A 20,992-nucleotide genomic window follows, 5' to 3' on the forward strand; every position below is an offset into this window, starting at 1 on the left:
CCAAAGAAACAATATGGAGAGACGAATATTTCTTTTTGCTGTATCGTAGGATTGGGCCGAATCGGAGTCGGAGTCGGAGTCCGCGGTTGATTCCGAATCCGAATCCGAGTCCCAGACAATTGACAGTTGCACAAACCGGCGATTTAATTGACAGAGCGGCAATTTATGCAAACGGTGGCCATAAAACAAGTGCACTTTGAGATTTGTGCATTTGGGGTTTGCTTTTGCATTCGGATTCGGCTGCAAGCTCCCAAGATCGCAGCCGTCGAGGAGTAAATGGCAGTCAAATCTTTGCCCCAGAATCTGAATCGTTGAAATTGTTGATAAATGTTTCAAGATAATAAGATAAATCGAAGACCAGATGGAATACAACAACGCAGATCGATCGTTTTTGTGGCAGAACGGGCAGGATACTGTCTCTATTTCGCCAGATCCATCTATTTTCGGGTGAAACGGAAGAACTTACTATCCCTTTGTTTATTCCTTAATTCCTGGAATTATTTACTTGAAATATCACCTGTCTTTGGAACCCTTCTAGTACTTAATTTCCCCATTAACGCAAGCTTTTAGCCCTGTTTCTCGAAGACATTTACACTTACACTCGATACCTTTCCACTTGCAGATCTCCAGTCCATACGACGTCTGCTGGAACACGATGCCAGCGGCTCTGTGTGCCCCTCCTGCCGCATCTCCTTCGACAAGGGCAAGCGACGGAAACTGATCGACACCTGCGGCCACGAGCGCTGCTATTCCTGCATGTTCCGCAACGATCAGTGCCCCATGTGCATGAACAGCTCGCTGAAAGGTGAGTAGTATCTGAAGCTATGCCGTTGCTGCTTATCGCACATGTATCTTGTGGATACAGATATTCGGTTACAAGCGACTGGCAAATGCCAAGGAAATTCCAATTCCAATGTATGTGGAGGGACTTTCGTTAGATTTCGACTTTCAGTTGTTCCAAGTTACAGAACCCTTTTTTGCAGTGCACTCAAATACCTGTTCAAGACCATTTCAGTCAGTCAGTGGATCGGATCGTCCGATACTCGTATCCCTTCTTATTTCTGTATTATTTCTGTTTTATTTCTGTGGAATTAATATGCCAATTGTGTGTAGAAATTGCTTGGCATGCAGATATCGTTTCGTTTCGTCGGTTAACTTCATAAAAGTGAACGACACACGAGTCCCAGACGTGGAAAAACTCCTACCCCGTGGTACGAGCCCATGAAAACCGAAAGTTATGTCCGTCTTTAGCCAAGTGCTGACACGTTTCCATGGGGCTCTATGCCTGTATGCCACTTGCCACTTGCCACTGGATTTATTGGCTGTTCCGTCTCGTACACGATCATGTCACTAGTAGCTCTAAGCCGCTCTGGGCCTCTGGGTCTCTCGGGCGGCGAGAATTTACGACCTGGTCAGCGGCTTGGCTGCGGCTGCTCTTTATTTATGAGTGCTTTGTGCCGATCAGGGCAGCTCTACTTAATTAGCATACCTAATTAGGTGCCGATACAGCCGGGGCTCCAATCAGTGGCAGGGGTTACGGTGCTTAGACGGGATAATTGGGCGTCTCAATTGAGATGCGACCAAAGGGGCGACGACTGTTGCAAATTGCTGTATTCATAAGTCAAGTTTTCCTTTATTAAAGCTTACCATAGTTCATGACCTCTATCATGGGATACATTCCGTCTTCCGTCGAGCTCTCAGGCATGTGCCACTTTTAGTGGCAGCTTGCAGTTTTCTTAGGCAAACACTCTTCGACTTGATGACTCGCATTCTCATTTTGTACTTGTTTCCTTCTTTGTCTTTTCATTGTGGCACCACACACACACACACACACACACACACAGATGTCGATGGCGCCAACGCTCAGGGCTACGATACGGGTATCGGTGGCTCCACATCCACCATCGTGAGTCCGCTGGGATCGCCGCAGCCACAGCTGAGATCGCATGCGCAGAGGAACGCGGCCCTGGCCCGCTATATGCAGGTGAGTGCGTACTCAAAGATACTCTCCCCCCCTGTAGGGGGAGGGGGTGGGGGGGAATGGAGGAGGGTAACGTTTCTAGTGTATGCTTTAATGGCCACTTGATTATGCCTTATGCTCCACTCTGCTGCAGTGGATAGAAAGGAGGCTTCATGGAAAAGAAATCTACAAAGAAAAGAAAATGAAATGAAAGAAAACTCTTCTTGGTTTTTTTTCTAACTGTCTGAAACGACTTTTCCCATTTCCGTTCATCTTTTCAGTGCTTAGCGCCTCAGTCTTTTGTATATCATTTTCGGGTTATCATAACAAAGAAGTTCCCGGTTCCCATTACCATCTTACCATCCCCCAATGCACGGGGGAGAGCACGGGGCACGTAGGCGATCGTAAAACGCTTTGATTTTCTTTTAATCAGAGCCTCCAGAGAGAGTGTGAAGCAATTTGTTTTATGCTCGAAGATTGTGCCCAAAACATGCTGAGTGGCAATAAAAGTTTAGTTCTGTCTGGGTTCTGGGTGGTATACAAAAGCGAATAGTTCTTATAACTATTATTGCTTGGATCCCAAAGGCCGCCTTGGGTAACTCTCGATGTAACCCTCGCTATTTTGTGGTGTTTTTTTGCGATCTACAAAACAATTACCGGCTCCAATCTCCTCTTAATTAATTTAATTTGATTGAAACCCAACAACGAACCTTCCTGCATGGACCCATCCAACCATCCAACGAGCAGCGACTCTAGTCACGGGCTGTATCGGAGATCTGAGATCCCTCCACCTCGACGGATCATCGCCGTCAGACTGTCAGCAAATGTCACTTTAAATACGCCAAAACGGCGCAAAAGTTTCAATTGTCGGGCGCCGCTGGGAGCCCCACAAAAGGAGGAAAAGATCGAAGATGGAGGGGGAGGAGGAGTCGGAGTTGGAGTCGGAGGAGATCTGCTAGAGCAGATCGCCAGTGCCAGATATGTATCTTGTCTGGCAGGATGCAGCGGCGGCAGCGGCAGCAGTAAGTAGCTGGAGATACTCGAGAGGCCCGTACCCGTATCTCATATCTTGGCTTGTGTATCTGCAAGCGACTGTCAAATGGTTAAACTGACAGTTTGTTTTCCACCAGAAGATGAAGTTGGGTAGGCAGAAGGAGCTGGGCTGGAAGATGGGAGCCGCAGACGGAGGGAGGTAATCTGGAATCTGGGTCAGTCAGGCGGCTGCCTGTCGCCTGTCGCCTGGGGGCTTGGGGCGCTTGGGTCTTCTGCTTTCTAACCAATTCAAATCCTTACTTTACTTCATTTCAGCTCACAGCATACGAGTGTGCGAGTGTACGAGTGTACGAGTGTACGAGTACTCGTACTCGTACGAGTATTTATGAAGCAATCATAGCGATTCTCAATTGATTTCAGTTTTCAGTCTCAGTTTTTCGGCGCTGTACTGCGGTCCGTCGTCCCGCTCTCTGACACGTGACATGGGATTTCACTTAAGAGTTAAATACTCGCGCATAAGCAAACATAAACGTGCCACAAGTCTCTCGGACACATGACATGGACATGAATGTAAATTTTGCTGTTGCTTTTACCCATTTTGGTGGCCCCGCGGACTCGACTCGACTCGAGGCGATTCGAGGCGACTCGACTCGACTCGGACTCTGAGCTGACAGTCAAAAAGGAGCCTTAGACAAACAATGGAGCTCTCTCAGAGCCAGATCCAAATCCCATTCCCAATCCCAATCCCAATCCGACGTGTAAATTGATTTCTAATTATTGTCAAAAGATTTGATTTGAATTTGATGCGAAAGTTGCAGGAGAGAAGCTGAAGAAAGATTTGTGGAAAGCTGATGCGCAAAGAAGAGGCTGAGCGACATAGGATGAGCTGGAGACTTGTTCCTTCACTCCTTTCTTTAATATGAGAGTATTTTCTTAGCTGAAGACTGCCCAGAGTTTAAAGAAGTGGGGAACAATGCCGACATTTGTTTCGTTTTCCCCACAATTTGTCGAGAGTCTCTGATTTAATCAACGGCAGACCACAGACCAGATCCACAGACCAGATCCACAGAGCAGACACCATATAAATATCTGTGATCATAAAATGCCCGACCGACACCTAAGTGCCATTAAGTCAAATACAAACAAGTCGACGATGGCCATGCCTTTGAAAATTCCACCAAACTGCCAAAGAAAGAAAGTTTCCTTTTACAATCATCAGAGAGCTCTCTGATTAATATGATTCGAAACGTTTTGATTTGATCCCGAGATGAGTTCGGTTGAGTTGAGTTTGCGTTGATGATGCGCCCCGGAAAAAGCTGTTCAATTGAAACGAATTGAGTTTATGGGCTGTCTCTGTCCACTGACCAGCACTCAATGAGCTGTCTCTGTCTCTGTCTCTGTCTCTTGACCAAGAAGCGACAATTGGAGCAGCAGCCGCGGCAGCAGCAGCCGCAGCAGCAGCCTCAAGTGGCAGGCTTTTCCATTTCTCTGCCTAGATATACGAGTATATATCGATATGGTTATGGCTTGGCTTGGCCGTGTGTCGGAAGTGTGTCAGCAATGAAACCCCGATCGAACGGCCTGCCTCGTGGATAGCCATCTGTGCAGATACTTAGATAGTTGGCTGCTTTGGCTGGTAGCACTTTACATAACGTATCTCTATCGGAGTCTAAGACAAACCAGAAGTCGTTTAGGCAATTGCTGACTGGAGTTGTAAGCATGTGGAGCATGGAGCATGGGTGCCCCTACCCGTTCCCCGGCCCCTGCCTCTAAGAACTGTCATTAGATCAAGTGGCAGGCAGCTGGGGTCTCCGTCTAATTATCGTTTGGAAATCGTGTTATGAGCTGCACCACAAGAAATACTCAATCAATGCTTGTGATTGGCATGCACAGGCGACAAATCAAGTCGGAAAATGTCTGTGATTCAAATTTGAAATAGTTTGCATTAGAAAAAAACCCCATATACAGAGCCGAGCGGCTTGCGCGCGACTCAAGCGCGTTTTTGCAGCCATTAGGAAAAACGCGAACGCGAACGCAAACGCAAACGCGAATGCGATTTTTATCGCGCATGCAATTTATTTTTGTATGGCTTTTTGGCTCTTTTTTTTCGTTTAGTTTTGGCATGTTTTGGTCTGTGCCTCGTCTAATTGTCCATTGCTGGCAACAAATATGGCGTTAATTATCCACAATTTCGATAGCATCACGTATTAATGATTAGTAAAAGACGACAAAAAAAAAATGCAAGCCACTAAATCGAAAATACAACCGCCAGGCAATCAATCAAATGGAGCAGCGCGCACCTTTGTGGATATATCTTTGACTCTGCGGAATGTCAAACATTGTAATTGGTATTCGATTGAATGTGTGGCAGTTGCCGTGTATCATTAGCTCTGCTTGTGCCTGTGCCCCCCGCCTCTGCCCCCCGCCACTGCCCCCTGCCTCTGCCTCTGATTTCGCAAGAGATTTATGTGTGACACCTGTCTCTGGGCACTGGATCTTCCATCTCGAACCGATTCCGATTGTGAGACGAGAGCCCCCTCTCTGTGTGTGTTTTCTGCTGCCCGCTGTGCAATTATTCACTGGACTTTCGATTGGCCGTGATTTAGCGAGGTGTTTGTGGAATATTCATGGGCTGCCACAAGGCGAAGGTGTGTCCGACACAGGAAGTGGAATACAAGGTACATAATCGTTCAGCCAAAGCGACACTCCTCGGCCAGGAACGATCTTAGCCCACGAGTATATTAGAGAGGCATTGATACCGTGTACCGTACACCGCCTATCCACATCGACTTTCGCTCACTTAACAATCATTGGCTTAATTGGCCGGGCCATAACAATAACTGCAATCAGGCGTAAATGCACATGGCCGGCATATCATTTACTATCATAATCCGCTGTCCAACTAGCCGCCGACGCCGACGCCGACTCCAGTCCGCGCTCCGACACCTCGGGCCATCAGGTGGCGCCTTACAAAAGGCCCTCTAATTAACACGGCAACTGGCAATCTATCAATATTCTCTGTGGCCGAGAATCACAAGAGAACAGAACTCTAATTAACTCTGAAAGAGTAGAGTTCTCTTTCCCCTTCGGAAGGCTGTGCCCCGACGGCCGAGGCCCGAGGCCCGAGGCCCCTGCAAAGGCCACCTCGAACTGTCGCTAATTGCCCCCAAGTTGAGCCACTGAAAGACACTGTGCACACGACTACCTAAATATCTCTCAGATTTAGTATGTTTTTTAAGCGCTCGACTACTTGAGAATGCAATATGCAAATGAGCAAAAAGGCTGACGTTTTTCGAGTTAGTTATGGGTCGCTAATAAACTTAAATTGCTGGAAAATTGTTTATTAAATGCCGCAAACTATGTTCAGGTGGCCCGCCCCTTTGACATTTATGTGCTGGGCTCCAGACAGAGCAGAGGGCGGGGTGGGGCATGAATGGATGCGCCACTTAGAAGTGGCAAGGGGGTCAAGTGCAACGAATGGCGGTATGAAGTAAACTTTTCCCTCGCTGTGTATTGTGATCTATGGATCTACGGAGGGGCTTTTTGAACTCTGGAGCCCCGTCATGCACAGGCCATGTATGTTGTTTTTGCGATTCTCGCTTCTTCGCTCGACGTGAATATTCCATGAATATTCAGCTACAAAATGCATCAAACACAAGCCAGCCTTCCGTCTACAATCTCTGGCTTTTTCAATTAATGGCAAATAATAGTTTATGAACCAATTTTGATAAAAATCCAATCCATGCCCATATCATAAACACACCCCCACCCACCCATCAAATTAACTTCAGCTTTGGCTTCGGCTTACTCGCAATTAAAATCAGAATAACATAACATAAGCCCCACTGCCCACATCCAAGTCCACCTCCAAGCCACAGAAATATTGCACACGGCTTATCTTTATTGGCCCAAATTTCAATTTGGCAACAAGTAAATTAAGGCCTGCCAAGAAATGCAATTAAAGATTAAAACAAAAGGTAAATCTCTCGGCTCTTGGCTCTTGGCTCTGGGCTGCTGGCTGTCCCGCCAATGATAAATGAAAAGAAAGTTACTTTCTGAGAGGGCCTGCCGGGACATGGGTTCGCTTGTCAGCAGAAATATGAGATACATTGTCGAATGGATGCAAAAACAGAGAGAGATACATCCGAGCATATGTTTTGTATGTGTATCCAAATTAATCATTAAGCTGGGCGAAGAAAGACCGAAGAAAGCAGATAAAACACACCTCTTGCCAGGGCAGGGCCCGCGTTTTGACTGGAATTAATTTGACTTCTGCCATCTGCCATCTGGTTGAATGACCAGGCCAGGCCAGCAGAGGCGAAAAAGGGTGCAGAAAATGATATAAACCATGCAGACACTTTGGGAGGAAGCAACCGCGAAGATCGGGGTAAAATATGCAAATTACAATGTCTACAGACCAAACCCTCGTATCCAGAATATTGGAAGCCTTCTTTCCCACTGCTCACGTGAAAGTAAGTCTCCAAAGTCTGCTCTAATTGTTTGAATAATATTCCACAATTTGCCACATTAGCAGCACCAACAAAAAGAAAATAAATTATAATTGTTTACAGAAGCCCAAAAGCCACGAACTGCAATTAAGGTTCCAGCTTTGGCTTTGGCTTTGGCCTGGGCTTCGGCCTGGCTCTGGGCCCATTATAATTTGGATTGATCGTCGACGTTTTCACTTTCTAAGCTTCGCGGCCAAAAGCAAACAAAGACTTGAAGGGTTGAGGCCAGGTTTCCGGCCCCGGAAAGGTGTCGAATCCGAAGTGAAGTGCTCGGCGGTGGTTTATTTATTTAAAATGGTGCTAATTAACCAATTTCTCGATTGCTTCGATTGGGTAAGGTGTTTTGATTTGTTGCATAATTGCAGCTGGAGGAAAACATCAATGGGAAGAAAGTCGACGACTGGCAGACGTAAGAGGTACTCACCGTACCTTTAGGCTAAGTCCTACCGGTGGGTATATCTAGGAGTATGTAGATCCTACCTCTTCTTAACCTTTAATTATTGTAATCACTGTACCTTAATGATCCCATTGTACCCATTGCCCTGCTCCCTCACCTTTAGGGATCATTGGGGTTACATTCTTCCACTCCTCTCTGCCTCGTAGTCACCTTTTCTGAGGCCAAATGCTCTGCTCCACATGACCCCCATTCAGGGAGGCAGAAGAAGCCACTCGCTCTGCCGCTCCCCGTCGAACATCTTGGGATTATTTACGCTCAACTAAGCCGTGCTCAAGTGAAGTACTTAAACGCCGCCCCGACGCGCTCGGTCATGAGTGGATGGATGGGAGGTGGATGGATGGATGGATGGACGGATGGGATGGGATGGGGATGGATGCTCATGTTTACCGTAATGCCCAGTCCATTTCCATTTGCATTTGCATGTGCACGGCCAGTACGATTACCATTACCATTTGGCATGCCGAGCACGTTTCACACTCTCGAGAGCAGTCCAGCGAGGGCCATAAATGACCGATCTGAGAGGGATCAGGAACGGGTAATCGGCGTTAGAAAGCTGCCACAGACTGCGCATGGCGTGGGGCAAGTGCAATGCATTTAATGCCCAACTTGTTCTGGTTACGTTACGCTGCGGTGCTGGCGGACTCCAGAAATGCATTTCACTTTCTCAGAAATCAATAACCGACCGCGCTCGAAGACGCCCCATGGCATGTACTCGCACTCGTACTCGTAATCGTGCGATGTGAAGGCACCTTTATGACTGTTCCCAATCAATCCTCAGCCGAGGGCACCTCTAAACTCTAAACTGAACCTTAACTTAATTAAATAAATTCAGCTTTTCCTCCCTCTGCACTGTACTGACCAATCGACGAGTACGAGTACGAGTACGAGTACGAGTACAATTGTGGTATTACTCAACCAAAAATGTTCGTTGATTAACGCTGAGGCACCCAGGCTCCCAGGCACGCACAAGATCGCTTTTATGTGAACTTCTTTGGGTCTTTGGCTTATTTACTTTATGATTTGGGGGCTTTCTTTCACATAGTAGTTATATTTTTTATGGGCTCTCTTGTGGAAAGTCATGGTGCGGCTGCATGCCCCGTAATAATGAGTTTGGCACCTCCAGAAAGCGTCAGAATGCACTGTGGGAAGATGAGACATGCTATAGTATTGGTGAGCTTTAGAAAGCTTCGGCACTCGAGCATCAGTCGAGAAGCTTCTGCTTGTGCGTCTGTGTGAAAGCTTCTGTACGTGAGCCGTGTCTGTGTGAAAGCTGTGATGGGAATAATCGATTTGCAACTGCAATTGCACTCGGACTCGGACTGGGCTCATTTAAAAAACAGTAGCTACCATGCAGCTGTCGTAGCTGATGTTGTGTCGGCTCTGATGAAGTAGTTGGTTGCCCGAGGCTGCGATAGGTCAGATGGCAGATAGCGAAAAGATTGTCAACTTTCCAAATGCCATAAATAAATGAGCCAGACCCCAAACAAATAACAACTTCATTTCGCATTGCATATTTGTATATTTGTATATCTTTTCTCACCCATTTCACCCGGTGCAAGCGGCCGCCGGCTCTCCGGCCATCTATCTATATCTCACACCACTCGTGGCAGTATCTCCCACTTACTCTGCTCATCTACGAGTACGTATATCGCTGGGAGTTTTTCAGTCTGTGTTTTTTGTGTTGGTTTGGCATGCGAGCCGCTTCCTCAAATAAATCGCACGGCATTTGCATGTTGAAAAACAATTTCTCAGGTCTTGTTCGGCTCGGTCGCTGCTTGATCTTGCTGTTGGATTAGTCGTACTCGTATCTCGGCCCAGTCGGACTCAGAGAGTCCGAGGGGGCCGCCTTTGATGATATATGCCACATGGCGATGGTCATAATATTTTTGCGCAATTCGGTTGTCGTCGAGCGGCTTTTTAACTCAATTTATCGATCGTTAAGTAAATGCATTAATTTTTCTCACCGCACCAGCACCGCTCAGCAGGCACTGCACTGCCACCGCACACGGCATTTCCCCTGCCGTCTGCCAGTCTGCCTGTCTGCCCGGCTGGCTGGCTGTCCCCAATATTGATTTATATTTGAAAGCCAAATTCCCAGCTTGTCAATTAATTATGAGCATGTTGGAATCGAACCGAACCGATCCGCGCCGATCTGCGCCGATCCGATCCGATCCGAGCTGCAGTCCGTCCAGTAATTTCTCACTCAATTCGGTTGCAATTGTCGGAATGTTTCCCCGTCGACAGCTCTATCTTGCCACTGATTTACTACATTTTCCATTTTTCTTCGTCGATTTGTTTATTCAACTGATTAGTTTTTGTGGGATGCGGGGAGAGAGCGCCTTTGTTTATCGTTCCCCGCTCTGGGGCGAAAGTTTTCCCTCTTGCGGAAGGTCTACTTAATAGTTGTGCATTTGAAGAACTTCCCACAAATATTGCTCCACTGTCAAGCCCCAGTCCTGGGACTGCCACTTGGCCAACATTCTGCCATGATCACAATACAAGAAATATGTTTTAATAATGCCAGCCGCCGAAATTAGGCAATCGTTAACAGACACTCGAACCGATCTGAGAGCTTAGAGCTGAGTGCGCATACATTAACCAGAGATACGATAGATACTCGCACAACGCCAGTACACCAGTGCTGGCTGCTGGGGGCTGGGGGCTGGAGGCCCCAAGATTTTGGGCCCAACGCCAACCAGAGCGACGATTTGCATTGAATGCAAAGTGGGCGATTTGCAGGCGATTTTCCAAATGCCACAAAATACACATTTTCTGCATGAGATTTGCTAATGATTCCGCCACTAAACGATACTCGAACAGAGCCGCGCTTCGTTCTCGAGCGGTTCGTGATCACAGACATTTTTCTTGTTCCATTTGGATGGAATAACCAAACTCAAGGTTTGTTATGGCTTCAATGGAGTGGGGTATTGGTAGGAGATGCAGGAAACCATCTAGAGATCATCTTTGAACTGCAGTGCGGACTGTGGACTGAATAGAGTGGCTGAATCGTAGTGATCAATCTAGTATATCAATATTGTACCTACCCAAGAGTCCATTCGAAAAGCTAATCTCAACCAAAATCAAATCAATTTTCTATCACTTTTGTGGTAAATGATTTTCGGGCAAGTGATTTTCCCCCAGAGCCCCCTGCCCCTGCCCGCTGCCCCTCAGTGACCTGACCCTCCGCTGAGCTTGTGTGGTTTATTTTATGACATTTATACAATTATTTTTCAACACAAGCAACGCTTGTTGAAATATCATTTTATTTTGCCAGTCTGGCTGCCTGGCCTGCCAGTTGGCTGCTTGCCTGCCTGCCTGCCTGCCTGGCTGCCTGCTTGGCTGCTTGGCTGGGCCCACACCCTAATGAAAATAATGGCCAAAACAAGTTGCCTACCAGCTTGGGCTCGGATCGGAACGGAACGGAACGGAGCTGCTGCTGCTGGTGGTGTCACAATGTCTGGGACCGTCGAGAGATCTGTGACGCGGTTGTACGTAACGTAGTACTTGTAGTTGTTCTTGCAACGCCCCGCAGCTAAACATGAGATGCATTTTTTTGTCTCTTTTTTTAAACAGAGAAAAACCCGCCAAAAAACAAAAAAAAACACAAAAAACTTTTGATACGAGGTAGTCTGGTTGTGGTCGAAAATCGAATTCTTGAATGAACCATTAATCTTGTTGGCAGCTTGCCGGACTCGGTCATTAAATGCCGCTGCTGCTGCTGTAATTGCATTGCCCGAGACTCCTGCCGGAGTCTGCCTCATGGACCAAAGCCCGACTTTGGTTTCGGTTTCGGTTTCTGAAGTATCTGAGGTTTCTGCCGTTTTTTTTTGTTTCTTTGGCGAGCAAATTAATGCGGGTTTGTCATATTACAATTACGATGCTTGGCCCGTTTGGGCTCTGTCTGTGGCAGCTGGCTTTATTACACCTGCGCCTCAATGCGCCTGCGACGACGACGACGACGACTCCCCTTGGGGTCCAAGCCAATCCAAAATCCAATCCAATCCGATCCGGTTCTCTGTGCAGATACTTTTTTCCACTAGACTCTAGAGAGTCGGTCAATTGGTTGCTTGGTTCTCCGCTCATTTGCTTGCCGGGGGTGCGGTTAAAGTTCAGCTAAACATTTGACAATTTATAATGTTGTTTTTGGTGTGTTCTCACGATTATAATTTGCTATAAATTAAATGAAAAATTCTACTAAATTGGGTTGATTTTTTTCCCATCTAAACGTTGTCGAGCATAGGCAGGGGGAGACCTTAGCTAATAGGATTCTCAAGCAGTTCAACGGTTCCTTGAGCCATCATCTATTCGTGGAGGATCCTGTAAAACTCATAATCTTCTTTTCGGGGCTTTCCGCTGGCAGGGAGATCAATGTCTCATCCAATCACCTCCATCCACCGTCCACCGTCCACCATCCAGCGGTGCAAACTTTATTGAATTGCCGAATGGGAAAAGTGAAAATCACCTTTCGAGATGCCGTTGTTGTTGTTGTTTTTCAATTTGAAAATTTTCCATGCCCGTCTATGGCCAGGCATAATTTGTTAATTATTTTCCAAAGCGTAGCGTAGCTCGTGTGGCCGCGCTACAACTTAATCAAAGAGATGGGGCCAATTAAAACGCCACCGCGGGATGCCTGCCGCAGCGGTGCAACGTCGGACGGAGCGATAAGAGAGCCCGAGCCAGAGCCAGAGACACCCCAGGCGCCGCCGCCCCAGACTCCGAACTAGTTTAAAGAAAGCCTTTCTTTCTCCCATGAATGTTGTGTGCGGCATATGCATGTGCACGTGTGTGTGTGGATGGGCCAGGTGGGGCTTGGGTGGGTTGGGTCTCGAGGTGAGGCAAGGTGAAGCGCAACGAAATGGACCAAAGCGAACCGCTGCTTAATTACGACCAAGTAGAGGCGGAACTGCAGCCACAGATCAACTTCATTGATCCATTGACGGATAGAAAGGAGATTGACTCCACTCGGCATTCCCAAAGCTGATCTCTGCGATTCAAGCCAGCGACAATGACTCCTCCAGGGAGTTCATCACGACTCAGACATCAGACAGCAGACATCAGCCATCAGACTCGAGCAGGTCCAGATTCAGATCCAGATCCAGAGACTGGAGGCAGACCGGACTGGTGGTGGGATGTCTGTGACAGCAGTCTGTGGGCAGACGACCGACTAGCACATCCTCAGCGGAAGTGGGCGAAGTGTGGCGACATCCGCTGGAGGCTTTTCTGATATGCCAGAGATGCTCCTCCTGACAATCTGCCATAATTTGAGCAGCTCTTGCAGACATCTAATCGAAAATCAAAGCCTTCGAAACTGTTTATTTCCCTGGGTATCCTTAGCCATTCAATTAATTCCATAACAGTCCCTCCATAATTTCGCTCCAAAGTCCAGTCTCCAAAGGAGAAGAGGACTTTGGGTCCCACCACCTGCCACCATCTACCTCCACACACCACACGCCTGTTGCCTGCTGCCTCCTGCCTGCTGCCTCCTGCCTGCTGCCTCCTGCCTCCTGCCTGTCAATTAATGGACTCTGTCTGGCGGAGCAAACCAATTTCATCTTATTATCCCACACAGAACTCAGTGGAACAGCACGGAACGGGTTCTGACTTGGGTTCTGGGCACTAGCACTCACGTTTTGTGTCCAGTCTCGGTCTCGATCTCGGTCTCGGCCTACCTAAAAAATATGAGAAAAAAAAGAAAAGCAGAAACAGGAAAACCAACGCAGACACAGCCGCAAAATGATTTGCAGTTCATTAAGACGAAACCCCCACCGAAATCCCAAGGAGGCAGGCGACGAGGGGGACTAGACGATGACTAAGACCCTGCCTGCTCGGAAGGCAGTTTGTGGTCCGCACGAGAATGAATTGTGAATTGGTTTCAGTTTAGTCTGGGTCCCGTCCAGAGGACTCTGCAGCCAACGCAGAGTCGCCAGACATGTGTCTGATAAGGTCCCGCCCGATTGTTTGAGTGATGATTATGTCTGCTGCTCCGAGGACAAGGTGTGGACGTGGACTTGGACATGGACGTGGTCTTTAGATAAGCCAGACAGACAACAGCCTTTGGGATAGGGCTGGGGCTGGGGCTGGAGCTGGGGGGTGGGCTTGTCTGATTAGGAGCTAGAAAGAGTCCAGATGAATCTCTGGGCCATTCGATGGCTTTCTTCGCGGCTCCGCGCCCTGTGGCGCACTCGTATATGGCACCAATCGATGTGCAACGCCTTTCCTTTCCCCCACGAGGCTCGGCTGACGAAGCATGTCGAATCCCCAAAAGACTTTCATCATTGATAAAGCTCTAATGCTCCACTCTATTCTCACTTGCAGCAGCATCGCCAGGAGTCGCAGTCGCCGGACTTCCATCGCTATGCGAGCAATGGCAAACTGCCACGGGCCTCCGCTGCAGCATCGGCAAACGGCAATGGATTCGTGGCTGGCACCACACAAACCGTCACCGTGGATGTGCACAACCACAATGGGCCGGCTGGAGCTGGGGCTGGGTCTGCGGCTGGGGCAGGGGCAGGGGCAGGCGGCAAGCAGAGCAACATCATCCACAGCCACAACCACAACCACAGCCGCAGCAGCAGCCTGAGCCACAACATCCATGCGGCGGCGTACAGCGAACTGAATGCGGCACCACCGGCTTTTGCTACACCGCCGACGCGTAGGCGGTTCTTCAACCACAAGAATCTGCGGAGCGCCCTCACCGGAGGAGGAGGAGGAGGTGGCGGCGGCGGCGGTGGCGGTGGTGTAGGCGGGGGCCACCGACGCACAGCCTCCAACGGGGGCTGTCCCATTGACACGGCCTCGATACTAACCGGCGGTAAGTTTAGACTGGGCTCAGACCGGGTTCAGCTGGGGTTAGGTTCCCTCCAAAGTCCCCCACAAAAGCAAAAACCAAAAAGAAAGCCAAACATTCACCCAGCACCTTCATCCAACCACCATCGTTGTCCAGATCATCACCATCACCATCATCATCATCATCATCATGACCAAGCCAGAGGCAAGGAATCGAACGCCCTGAACACCTCCACCTGCTCGGACTCGGCGGTGACCCGGAGACGCCGCAAGAGCGTCAGCAGCAACAACCTGAAGACCTCGACCTCGGCCAACAGCGAGAACCGCCTGAATCGCCTCAGCCTGGCTGGCACCTCCGTCTACGCGGGGCATCTGTCCTCGCTGGTCTTCGGCAAGATCAAGTCCCTCTGGAGCGTCAACTCGTCCAACTCGAGCGAGGCGGGACTCAATCAACTAGCAGGCAATACCACCAACCTCCATACTCCAGTTCTTCCAGATGTTTTGCATGTGTTTTTGCACCACGCCACTCACCGATTGATCCTCTGATCGCCGTTAACCCCATATAGTCATTCGATTTGCATGATTTGAACCCTAGAACATTGTTAGATGTTTGGGAAATGTTTTGCATGTTATTGAACCTTTAAAATGCCTGCCCTAACACTCGCTTCCTCTCGGTTCACAGGTGGCGGCGATGCCTTGGACCATCACTCCTCGTTTCTGAACGAGAAGCTGCAGAAGGACCAGCTGCATGCCCGGCTGGGCCTGCTGCTAAACGACAACTGCAATGGAAACTCCAGCAGCAGCGATCCGTCGCCCCACTCGACGAGCACCACCAGCAGCAGCGGAGTGGGTGCCGCCAGCAGCACCACCACGAGCAGCTCCTCCCAGAACATCAGCCCCGAACAGACGCTGGCCAGTGGCGGCTGCTCAGGGCTGCTCAGCGGCAGCCAGCTGTCGGTGGCCACCAGCCACCTGGCCAAGGACGACACCCTGAGCCTGTCCAGCAAGTTCAAGGTCGGATGCTCCATGCTGCATGTGTACGAGGCGCTGCCGTTGCCGGGCAAGTCCCGCAAGGGAGCCACCCGACGCTCGACACGATCCAGCCAGCAGGCCTCCTCTGCGGGAAGCAATCGAGTGGCGGGCTCAACGCTGGCGGCTGTGAAGCTGGCCCTGAAGCCGCTCTTCTTTGAGGTGCCACTGCAGGAGCCAGATCCGCCGTACGTCGGCCGCCAGTGGCTGGTGCAGCAGCTCTCGAACATACTCCTCGGCACCGAGACCCGCGTGGTGCTCATCAACGGACAGCCGGGCACGGGCAAGACCGCCTTTTGCCTGCAGCTGGTGGAGTACTCGTGCTTTGGCCGCCGCCAGATGCAGGAGGACCCGGACGGCATATACAGCCAGCTCCAGCTGGGGGCTCACAACGAGCGCATGCGCGGCCTGGCCTCCCACATGGTGGGCTATCACTTCTGCCAGGCGGACGCGAATCTCACGTGCCAGGTGCCGGACTTCGTCCACTCTCTGGCTGCCCAGCTCTGTCAGGCGCCCCAGCTGACGGCCTACCGGGACTATCTGCTCTCGGAGGCACATCTGCAGGAGATCCTGAGTGTGCGCGAGTGCATCGCAGATGCGGAGCGGGTGATGAAGCTGGCCATCCTGGAACCCCTCGCGCAGCTTCATCGGGCAGGGAAAATCCCCGCCAAGGTGGCCGTCATCCTGGTGGACGCACTCTGCGAGGCGGAGTACCATCGACCCGACCACGGCCACACCATTGCCAGCTTCCTGGCGCAGCTCACGCCCCACTTCCCGGCATGGCTAAAGCTGGTGGCCACCGTGCGCACCCAGATGCTGGAGCTGGTGAAGGCCCCCAGCTACACGCAGCTCACGCTGGACAGCTGGGCGAGCAGCCAGTCGCTGCAGCAGGACATGCTGGACTACATCGGCGCCAGGCTGTCCCACAGCACGGATATCCAGCACAACATCGGGGGAGCGAGTGGCGGACAGGGACAGCCGGCGCAGGCCCAGACCAAGTTCGTGTCCCACCTGCAGTCGCTGAGTCGCGGCTCGATGCTGTATGCGAAGCTCATCCTGGATCTCATTGCGCGCGGGCAGCTCGTGATCAAGTCCTCCAGCTACAAGGTGCTGCCCGTCTCGCTGGCCCAGATCTTCCTGCTGCACTTCAACCTGCGCTTTCCCACCGCGCGCAGCTTCGACCAGGCGGCGCCCATACTAAACGTTTGCCTGGCTGCCCTCTACCCGCTGACGCTGGATGAGATCTACTACAGCATGGAGGCGCTGAGCCATGGCCAGGAGCCACTCAGCTGGCCGGACTTCATGCAGCGTTTCAAGCTGCTCGACGGCTTCCTGATCAAGCGTCTGGACAACACCTACATGTTCTTCCACAGCTCGCTGCGGGAGTGGCTGATGCGGCGCGACGAGGGCGAGTCCAGCAAATTCCTCTGCGATGCCCGGCTGGGCCATGCCGCCATCGCCTTCCGTCTGTCGCGACTCCAGGCTCCCCTGTCACCGCAGCTGACCTTGGAGCTAGGCCACCACATGCTCAAGGCACATCTGTACGGGGGAAGCAGCCAGCCCATTCTCTCGCCCCGTGATCTGCAATCGTACTGGCTGGCCGGGACGGCGGACAACATATCCGCAGCGCTGGGGGCTCTGCGCAATGTCTACAGTCCCAACCTGAAGGTATCCCGTCTGGTTCTGCTGGCGGGCGCCTCGCCGAATCATCGCACGGACTACATGGGTGGGGCTCCGATCCTGTGCATTGCAGCACACGAGGGCATCCTGCCCATGGTGAGCCTTCTGCTGGAGTTTTGCGCCGACGTGGGCCTGACCAACAGCCAGGGGTGCACACCGCTCATCCTGGCGGCCATGCGCGGCCATTGCGATGTGGTGCGTCCGCTGGTGGCCGCTGGCAGCAGCCTCGGCCAGCTGGACATCACTCAGAGGTGCGCCCTGGTGCATGCCGCTCGAATGGGCCACCTGAGTGTGGTCAAGTATCTGCTGGCCTGCGAGTGGACGCCACGCCCCAATAGCCAGGATGTGAGTCGGTCTGTGGCTCTGCAGCAGGCTCTGATCGGGGCTGCCGCCCAGTCGCATTGCAAGATCCTCGAGGACCTGCTGGACCTCAACGAGAATGAGTTCGATCTGGATGTCAATGGCCTGGAGCCGAGCAGTGGGGAATTGGCCCTCACGGCTGCCGCTCGTCACGGATGCGTGGACGTTGTCTGCATCCTGTTATCCCGTGGCGCTCAGATCGATGCCCGCAACCGACAGGGATACTCGGCCCTATGGCTGGCCGTCAAGGAAGGCCACTGGAGCGTGGTGGAGCAGTTGCTGCAGAGGGGAGCGCTGGTGGACGAGCCGCTGGGCCAGACCCGCAAGACGCCGCTGATGATTGCCGCGGAAGAGGGCCACCTAGAGCTGATGGAACTGCTGCTGGCGCGCGGAGCTGCTCTGGAAGCGCAGGATCACGAGGGATTCACTGCTCTAAGCTGGGCCTGTCTGCGCGGCCACTTGGCGGCTACCAAATGCCTCCTTGAGCACGGCTGCAACCGCCACCACGAGGACCACAACGGACGCACGTCGCTGGATCTAGCTGCCTATCAGGGAGCTGCCGGTCTTGTGTTGTATCTGCTGGACCATGGCGGCAATCTGGAGCACATTGATGTGCATGGAATGCGACCTTTGGACCGTGCCATTGCCTGCCGCAACATCCAGGCTGTGCAGGTGTTCCTGCGCAAGGGCGCCAAGCTGGGCCCCACGACCTGGAGCATGGCCATGGGCAAGCCGGAGATTCTGGTGGTGCTGCTAAACAAGCTGCTCGAGGACGGCAATGTGCTCTACCGCAAGAATCGATTCCAGGAGGCTGCCCATCGCTACCAGTATGCGCTGCGCAAGATCTCGGGTCTGGAACAGCTGCTGGAGCGGAATGCGGTGTTTGCCCAACTACGCACCAATCTGCTGCTGAATCTGTCGCGCTGCAAGCGCAAATTGAATGTAAGTCGATCCTCATTTACAGCTAGCCAGCTATGAATGCTTATGCTAACCATTTTGATCGTTTCAGGAACTTGACGATTCCATAGATTTGGCAACGCAGGCGATTGCACAGAAGCCGCACAGCTACGAGGGCTACTACGCACGCGCCAAGGCGCGAATGGAACAGGGGGCCTTGAACGAGGCTCTGGTAGACGCGAATGAAGCCATGCAGCAGGCCGCCCAGAGCGGTGTACTCTGTGAGGTTGTCGAGGTGCTGAAGCGCATACAGACCGAGCTGCTCACCCGCATCTCCATCAGCAGCGAGGATCACTTTGCCTCCGGCAAGCTGCCACACGTTGGCAGCGTCAGCGGCGGCGGCGGTGCCTGCGCCATCTATGAATCTCATCACGAGATCACCGATTTGTAAATGTCGATTGTTGTGTATTGTTTTACTCCTGGTATCCCATTCGAATTAATCACGATTCTAAATTTAAAACTACCTTTAGGCCTAACTCTAACTCATTTTTTTTTGCTATTTATTGCCTTTGAACGTTTTAATTTAAAATTATTATGTCTTTTAAAATCTTTTTAATTGTGTAATCTTTTTAGTCTGTAATTATTAAATAAATTCGAATTTTTTTTTTATAAATAAAATTGAAATAAAACATGTAAGGTATAAAATTAGCATGTAACAATACATTACATTGTAAAAAAATTAAAACCTTTTGTGTTATCTTTTGGGGTGGATTTATTTCAAGACGACGGCATACTTTCAGTTTGGGTCCCAATAAGGACTCTATCAAGGATTCCGATCACAGACGCCCTGATCGGCCCACAAATAGTGAAGAAAATCAAATATTTTTAACTGGCGAAAATATCCTTGATCCTTGATAAGGACTCCATCCAATCAGGGATATTTTTCCGATCACAGGAAGCCGTCGCACGCCACGATCCGCGTACAAATAACGGAGATAAGAAGAAAACATTACTGGCTTGTCGCTATGTAGTTGTTGTTAGCCACTGTACAACAACAACAACAACAAACCTCAACTTGCAACTGCTCAAAATGACCGAAAACGAGAAAATTTCTGACTGAGATACCAGGCCAACAGAAATCAGCAGTAGGTAACTTAAGCGAATGCAAAATTTTTGTTGCATACTTTTGGGGATATGCAGTTGCTTTCTGCTGATTTCTGTTCGCCTGATACCCAGCTTCGAAATTTTCCATGTTCGTCCGAATAATTTGAGAGTTTTCCTTTGGCTATATCTCGGCTATTTATGGGCCGATCGAGGCGTGGCATGTCATTTCGTGACGGGGAGACTCCTGCCAACCGATTGGCACCAGAAAAAAGGACATCCATTCCATCACGATTTTCGCCAAAAATCATGATGGTTACATCATCCAATTTGCCAAAAATCGGCCCCATTTTCGTGGTCGAGATTTTGATGCCGTTCGACAGGCTGGATCCCCACGGTCCTGGGAAGGTAGGTCCTTCGCCGATCTGGCCCTATTTCCCTGAGATATAGCCTGCCGAAGATTTGGATTTGCACATCATGCAAATACTGGTTTTTTCTGCAAGCTATATCTCTGCCATACGGCAGCCGATCGGGGCGTAGCATGTCATTTCGTGACCGGAAGAGTCCTGCCAACAGATTGGCACCAGAAAAAAGGACATCCATTCCATCACGATTTTCGCCAAAAATCATGATGGTTACATCATCCAATTTGCCAAAAATCGGCCTCATTTTCGTGGTCGAGATTTTGGTGCCAATCGACAGGCTGGATCCCCACGATCCTGGGAGACAAGGTCCTTCGCCGATCTGTCCCCGCTTAGCTAAGATATAGCCTTCCGAAGGTTTGGATTTGCACATCAATGCAAATACTGGTTTTCTTCTGTAAGCTATATCTCTGTTAAGCGGCAGCCGATCGAGGCGTGGCATGTCATTTCGTGACGGGGAGAGTCCTGCCAACCGATTGGCACCAGAAAAAAGGACATCCATTCCATCACGATTTTCGCCAAAAATCATGATGGTTAGTTACATCATCCAATTTGCCAAAAATCGGCCTCATTTTCGTGGTCGAGATTTTGGTGCCAATCGACAGGCTGGATCCCCACGATCCTGGGAGACAAGGTCCTTCGCCGATCTGGCCCCGCTTAGCTAAGATATAGCCTTCCGAAGGTTTGGATTTGCACATCAATGCAAATACTGGTTTTCTTCTGTAAGCTATATCTCTGTTAAGCGGCAGCCGATCGAGGCGTGGCATGTCATTTCGTGACGGGGAGAGTCCTGCCGACC

The 20,992-nt window shown here is 50.5% G+C and overlaps 1 protein-coding gene across 8 annotated transcripts in view; it reads left to right on the forward strand.

Annotated features, from left to right (window-relative positions):
* rols (rolling pebbles) overlaps nt 1-19,415 on the forward strand; it is a 54,199-nt gene extending 34,784 nt beyond the window's left edge. For 5 of the 8 annotated variants that reach the window (XM_033382560.1, XM_033382559.1, XM_015188682.2 and 2 more), the window contains 6 exons: nt 623-805; nt 1,845-1,984; nt 14,234-14,729; nt 14,862-15,164; nt 15,387-18,715; nt 18,783-19,415. In XM_033382560.1, coding sequence (XP_033238451.1) covers nt 623-805; nt 1,845-1,984; nt 14,234-14,729; nt 14,862-15,164; nt 15,387-18,715; nt 18,783-19,121 — 4,790 coding nt within the window. In that variant the 3' untranslated portion in view covers nt 19,122-19,415. The remainder of the gene's footprint in view (nt 1-622; nt 806-1,844; nt 1,985-14,233; nt 14,730-14,861; nt 15,165-15,386; nt 18,716-18,782) is intronic. The other 3 variants (XM_033382561.1, XM_015188684.2, XM_033382562.1) reach the window with 2 other exon arrangements.
* The last annotated feature ends 1,577 nt before the right edge of the window (nt 19,416-20,992 follow it).

The sequence above is a fragment of the Drosophila pseudoobscura genome, chromosome X (genome assembly GCF_009870125.1).
Source record: "Drosophila pseudoobscura strain MV-25-SWS-2005 chromosome X, UCI_Dpse_MV25, whole genome shotgun sequence".
Lineage (NCBI taxonomy): Eukaryota > Metazoa > Arthropoda > Insecta > Diptera > Drosophilidae > Drosophila > Drosophila pseudoobscura.